Raw genomic sequence first — 6,769 nt, 5'->3', positions numbered from 1 at the left:
TACTAAAAATATAAAAATTAGCCAGGCATGGTGGCGGGCGCCTGTAATCCCAGTTATTCGGGAGGTTGAGACAGGAGAATCACTTCAGCCCAGGAGGCAGAGGTTGCAGTCAGAGGAGATCGCACCATTGAACTCCAGGTTGGGCGACAGAGCAAGACTCTATCTCAAAAAACAAAAACAAACAAACAAAAAACAAAGGGAGTTGGGGAGTGTTTTGAATGCTTAGAGGGCAGTTTGGGAACTCAATTAGAAGGGGACGGTTTAAACAGACATATTTCTAAGAGACTTATAATGAGTTAACTCATTTGATCCTCACAACTCTTCCATGAGTTGGATGCTATTATTAAGAACCCAGTATTAGATAAAGGATTAGATACCTTCTTAAAGACCACTTCCCAGGAGAAAGACTGTGTGTGAGTACTCTGAAGTTTTGGGTCTTCTAGTGGGTGACACCACTAGGTTTCCAAAGGCTCAACCAGCCAAGCGAAGTGTATTTGACCTAGTCGTGTTCAAAGTGCTTAGGGAAGGATTCTACAGACTGGGCTTTTACCCTGGTGTCCTGCATTCTTGCTCCAAGACTTCTCTCACCACTCTCAATCCCCTAAATGCAGCTTCTGACAGCTTCTAGCTGCAAGTTCTTGGGCTCCTCCTTGGTGATTTCTTCTTAAGATAATTTGAGTTACCACAAATCAGCATTTGAAGAAATGCAGCAGATAAGTTGAAAATTCAAGTGCTGAGGGATGTAAAGGCCAAAACAATCCTGTAGAAAGCCCAGAGGCAGATGACAGTCTTTCGTCAAAGATTTCACTGCTGTAGATTTCTGAGAGTGTTGTGTAGCCCTCCTTTTCATCCTGTAGCCCTCCTTTTCATCCTGCGTTTGCCACTTTGAACAGTCACTTTCCCACTTGGAACTTACTTGTGGCTCTGCTGACAAAACAGGAAGTGATTTGAATACAGTCTGTTTTTATGACCTTTCAACATCAGGAGTTTGAAAAGTTTTAGCCGTGTAGTTACAGCCTTGCTTTAGTACTTTCATTTCTTATAAAACCGTGTAGGGGTTAAAGTATCAGTGTAAAGTGCTGTTCAAGTATTGAGTCAGTAATGACCTCTGCACACCAGCCTTTGGTGCATGTTAAATTCAAAACAAGCTTAGCGTTTTTTTTTTTTTTTTTTGGATAGAAACTGGTGGGGGTGGGGAAAGAATGAGGGAACTGGGAAGAGAAGGAGGGGAAGTTAAACCTTGCTTCTCACTCTGTCTTTCTCAGAAAGCCAAACACGGCATCTTCCATGAGGAGCTTGTTTTCTGACCACCGGAGATATATTGAATCTTTCCGGAGGTTTCTCAGCCATTCCACGGAACACCAGTGCATGCAGGAATTCATGGACAAGAAGCTGCCAGGCATAATAACAAGGTAACAAAAGGGACGTTGTTGTCAAAGGGACAAGCCTGAGACTAGCTGTGCGTCAGTGATAGATGGGTCTAGCTCAGCCTCGCAGGCTGGGCACGGGATAAGGGCGAGTTACTGATAGCAACTCCCCCTCGTCCTCCTCCTCGCTGCCCTGCCCTGCCTTTCTCCTGCAGTGCTTCGGTTCCACGTTTGCTTTAAACACTCAAAGGCTCCCATTTGTGCTGTATTTCCAGCTGCATAGAGATAAGCGTTAACCATTTGAAGGCACAAATCCATGTTCATTTGGAAAAAGATAAGATGCTAATCTTCGAATTCAGACTTTTCAGCCCTCCTCCAAATTTTACATCCCCAAAAAGGCCCAAAGGGAGTCTGGTATGCTTTTCATTAGAATCGAATATAAATAATTGCCAAAGTACGATTTGCCCTGAGGACTGAGTCCCTCAGTTCTCATAATATCCATTTAAATNAGTGTCATTTATTTAAAAGTAATTTTTTCCTGAAGGTAGTGTTTGAAATAAGATTTAGCTGAAGAACCTTTAAAATTGTTGCTTAAAGTTGTCTATGAGTGATGAAGTACCAAAACGTGATTAGGATACGCTTTGTGTATGTTAGGGCAGGGTTTGTTGAGTTGGTGGCTCACTGTGCTAATTGAGTGTGGAGCGAGCATATTAAATTTTTATTAAAGCAAGACATGCTCATATTTTAAAACATCAAATGGTTCTAAAAACAATCAAATGGTTCTAAAGTGGGTGAGACCTATAACAAATCCCACCCACTCCATTCTTGATTCTCACTCTCCAGAAGCAACCACTTTCAGCACTTTGAAATCTTTTAGTTATTTATGGAATTTTCTTTCATAATTCAAAATAACATGTTATTTTTCTATTTCTTCATTTTGCTGTATTAAAATAGCTAATTAGCATGCGTATTTCCCACCCTTTCATGTCACTATATTTAGTCAAAATTTTGGTTAAATAATTTGAGTGTTCATGTTATTTTGCCTATGTATATATTATTAATAATTGAGCAATATATTAGACTATACTTACATTTCCTTTTATGTACAACTTTTTGTTTTCCCTAGAGTTGACTATTGCCTTAATTTTGGTTTCTTTTCTTAGTTCTCTATGTACCTATTACTACTTTGATTCCGAAGCAGATATACTAATCTCGTCTCAATATATGCAAACATATCAAGGAATCTGTTTATTTTACCCCAAAGGAACAACTTTTCTGAAGCCCTCTGTTCTTTTTTTCAGTTTAGGAAGATCTGCTTTGGCCTGCTATACAACTATTAAGGAGGGAGTTTATTTCACTTTCTGAGAATCATTTTCTTTCTGAAGTATTTGATTCCCTGATTCTGTGTCTCATGCCTTTCTTTTGTTTCCTCAGTCCTTTGTTTCCTGAACTAATGCTTTAAAAGCTTTAAGAGTGAATGAGAGGTAAACTTTTTGAGACTTTGTATGTTTAAAAATCCCTTGGTTCTATGTTCATCATTAGACAGTTTGACTGGATATAGAACTGTATACTGAAAATGGTTTTGTATCATAGATCTAAAGGTACTTTTACATTGTCTTTTAGATACCAGAATTGCTGTTAACAAATAAAATAGTGGCCAGGTGTGTTGGTTCTTGCCTGTAATCTCAGCACTTTGGGAGACTGAGGCGGGAGGATTACTTGAGCCCAGGAGTTTGAGACAAGCCTGGGCAACACAGCAAGATCCCATCTCTACAGAAAAAGTAAAAAAAATTAGCTGAACAAGGTGGCGTGCACCTGTAGCACTGGCTACTCCAGAGGCTGAAGTGGGAAGATTGCTTAAGTCTGGGAGATCAAGGCTTCAGTGAGACATGATTGCAACACTGCACTCAGTCTAGATGACAGAGTGAGACCCTGTCTCACACAAGAGAAAAAAAGTACAGACATGCTACTCAAAATTCTCATCCTTGGCTTGTGGAATAACTTTTACATTATGTGTTTTGTTTTCCCTATTTTGAACTTTTTAGAATCTTCTTATCTCTAATACTCTGAAACTTTAAAATAGTGAATTGTGAAATGATTCCTTTTCACCCATTTTGTGGGTACTCCCTGGGCTATTTCAATTGAGATTCAGACCCTTCAGTTATGAGGAACTTTGGTAATCATTCTTCCCCTCTGTTTTCTTTTTCTGAAACATTTACTCATCAAATACTTCCTGGATTGATTACCTAATTTTCTTATATTTCCAGTTTGCTATGACTTTCTCTTTCAGCCCATCTATTAATTTTTTACTATTATAGTTTTAATTTCCAAGAATGTTTTCTATAGCATTCTTTTCATCATTCTCAGATGTAATACCTTCTTATTCATTACAAAATGTTCATCTGCTCTCTCTGCCTCTTTCAGTCTCTGTTTCTTGTGTTCGACAGCTCCCCAACCGCCTAATGAGCTTTGGTTTTCTGTTCAATCAAATAATGAGGCACTAAAAGGTAGTCAGATTCTCTTTGTGTAAGTCAGGGCAGGGTTTGTTGAGTGAGTAGCTCACTGAATAATTGAGTGTGGCCTCAGCTCTTTCCTGGGTGATCCTCAGATATAAAATCATGTTAACTTTATTACTGAGATGATTTGTTTCCCTATAGAGGAATTCTTCAATCCCCTATTTGGGGGTAGATGGTGGGGCAGGGCTTGGGGGCAGGAAAAATTATAGTATATAACTATAAATAGTAAACTTGGTTATTGGTGTTGCATATAAAACTGTTAAATCCTTGGCTAGAAAATAGTAAGTTTTCAATAATTATTTGATGTCATTATAATATGTGAAATGGGATGAATAATAGTATCTAACTCATAGAGGAATTTTAAGGATTCAAAGAGGTAATTCACATAAGTCACTTACATGTGCCTAGAATCATAATAATTTCTAATATATGTGGAGTGCTTGTCATGTGCAGTTACATTTCTAAGAGCTTTACATGAATTAAAGAATTGAATCCTCATAATTTCTCCATGAATTAGAAACAGTTACTAATAATCCTACAAGAGAGGTGATATTATTATCTTATTTCACAGAGATGTCAAATAACTTGCTCAAGGTAACATATCAGTAACCTGGGATTTCAACTTGGGTCCTCTGCTTCATAGCCTCCCTATGCTGTCATAGATGTAAGCGTTTTAAAGAATGAACAAAAGGTTAAGATAGAAATGGATGTGTTAGGATGTAAGATTATGAACTGGAGGATGATTAGAGCTGAAAAAGGCAACCCATTTATAGGTGTTCTTGACCCTAGACTTTGCAAGATTCCTTTAGAACCTTACTTCAACCTTTGTTCCCATCTTGTGACTGTGCAAGCTTTTGCAATGAAGACAAAACACAGGTTTGTTTACCATCCCATGGTCCAAAGAAACAAACACCATCCTTTTCCCTTCATGGTTCCCCTGTAGCAGTCATCTCTTTTCCTTCTCTCTTTCATCCTTTTTCAACAGACTCCAGATCTGCTTCCTCATTTTTTAGCTCACTTTTAATCCCATTGCCATCTGACTGAAGTCCTCAGTCTTCTTTTAAAACTGCTATTATTAAAGACACTTATATTGTCAAATTCGATATAGATTTTTCCTTTTTTAAGTAGTACACTCTGCTGCTTTTGCCACGACTAAGGGCTTTCTCTGCCTCCAGTTACTCTAGTACTTCTCTGTGCTTTCTTTACTTCTCTGTCTTCTTTGTATATTCTTCACAATCCAGTTATCTTTAGAAGTTGGTATTGGATCACCATCCACTACTACTCTAACTCTGCAATATCTTTGGTTGATGGAATCTACTCTTCTAGCATTGACCATTACTTTATGATGATGATTCTCCAGAATACATCACTGACCCTGATTTCTCTTCTCCCAGCTTAAATCTTGCAAATTCAAATGTTTGCCGAATTCGTATTTATTTTTTTAAAAAGCCCTGACAAAACATAAGCTTGCTGCCAAACTATATTTCTCAGCTTCCTTTTTGGCATCACCCTTTGCTCAGTCATCCAAGCCTGAAACAGGGAAATCATTGCGCACTCATATTTTTTTTCTGATGTCTTCACATCAATCTAACAGCAAGTCCTACTGGCTTATTTCCCAATCTGTCTACTTCATTCTGTTTCTAGTACCTGAGTCATAATTCAGGGCTTTATTATCTCACATTTCATTTTGAGAGCAAAGTGATATCTGTTTTTTAATGCCTAGGATAGAATATACATAATACATGTTTAATAAACATTTGTTTATTAAAAGGAAGGTAAAAAAAAAAAAAGGAGGTGGGGGAGGAAAGAAGACAGACATTATAGATAGTGGGAACCACCTGAGCCTTTCCCCTATCTACGATGGGTGGCTTATTATATTACCAGACTCAAAGCTCCACTTTTCTATTCTTGTTCTCCAAACAATATTCAAACAAATGGCATTTTCTACCTCTGAGATGTACATACTGCCATTTCCAAGTCTCCTAGTTCAAGATTGTTAATGAATATAACCTGTATTTTGAAATATACTCTAAAGATGGCAATGTAACTGGTATAATTGGGAACTTTCATGTTGGCCTAGTTTTCATTCATTGTATTTTTAGTCTGTTCTCTTCAACTAGACTAGATAATCAGATTTCACAAAGCACCTAACAAATTTTTCTAAAACTACATAATTTTTTTCTTTCAGGATTGGAGACACAAAATCAGAAATTAAGATTCTAAGCATAGGCAGAGGTGCAGGTATGAATAATATATTTTTAAAGTTTGTATTTCACTTCAAACATTGTGCTGTGTGTTGACAATATTGTTCATTTCTTAAGGAAGGTTTCTTTTTCTTTTTTTTCTCTTTGCTGTTGGAAGAAATCAGCTTATTAAAACTAGCAATATTACTTCAACTAACATTAATGCCCCCAGAGATTAAAGGGTATAGGACACTAGCCTTCATTACTATCTCTACTGTGAAAAAGTGATGTGACTTATTCTTTTGATAAATGAAAAATCAAATAGGATAACTTTAAGGATAACTCTTATCCAAAATGATTAAAATACTCACAGAAAAGGAAAATCTCATAAGAAGCTTCTTAAGCTTGTGCCACTTAAAACCTTGTTCATGGACTGGTTACTGCTTTTCAAACTGTTATTTGTCCATGTGAAAATTAGAAATATGCACTGGAATATAAACTGATGCATAGCTTTTTTCATTGGGAAAGTCTCACCATGGGTAAAAATTGTGCTCAACGACAGAGTTAATTTACACTCTTGTGAACACATTCTTTGAGTGGCATGGGCCTAATCTGTTCCCTTCCTCTTAGTTCCAAGACTGAATGCTTAGAATTACCTCTAGCATTCAGAACACTCCTAAGCACCCGCCTGTTTTTTTTTTTT

General features: G+C 37.3%; 1 protein-coding gene across 1 annotated transcript in view; it reads left to right on the top strand.

The window, feature by feature from the left end:
- The first annotated feature begins 995 nt into the window (after window positions 1-995).
- The window catches only part of HNMT (histamine N-methyltransferase), a 15,955-nt gene continuing 10,181 nt past the window's right edge, over window positions 996-6,769 (top strand). The window contains exons 1-2 of the mRNA XM_017861196.1: window positions 996-1,412; window positions 6,072-6,124. Of these exons, the coding sequence (XP_017716685.1) occupies window positions 1,288-1,412; window positions 6,072-6,124 (178 nt within the window). The 5' untranslated portion in view covers window positions 996-1,287. The remainder of the gene's footprint in view (window positions 1,413-6,071; window positions 6,125-6,769) is intronic.

Source organism: Rhinopithecus bieti, unplaced genomic scaffold (assembly GCF_001698545.2).
Source record: "Rhinopithecus bieti isolate Rb0 unplaced genomic scaffold, ASM169854v2 scaffold_60988, whole genome shotgun sequence".
Lineage (NCBI taxonomy): Eukaryota > Metazoa > Chordata > Mammalia > Primates > Cercopithecidae > Rhinopithecus > Rhinopithecus bieti.
Note: the sequence above shows the minus strand (reverse complement) of the source record. Positions and strands in the feature narration are given on the sequence as shown.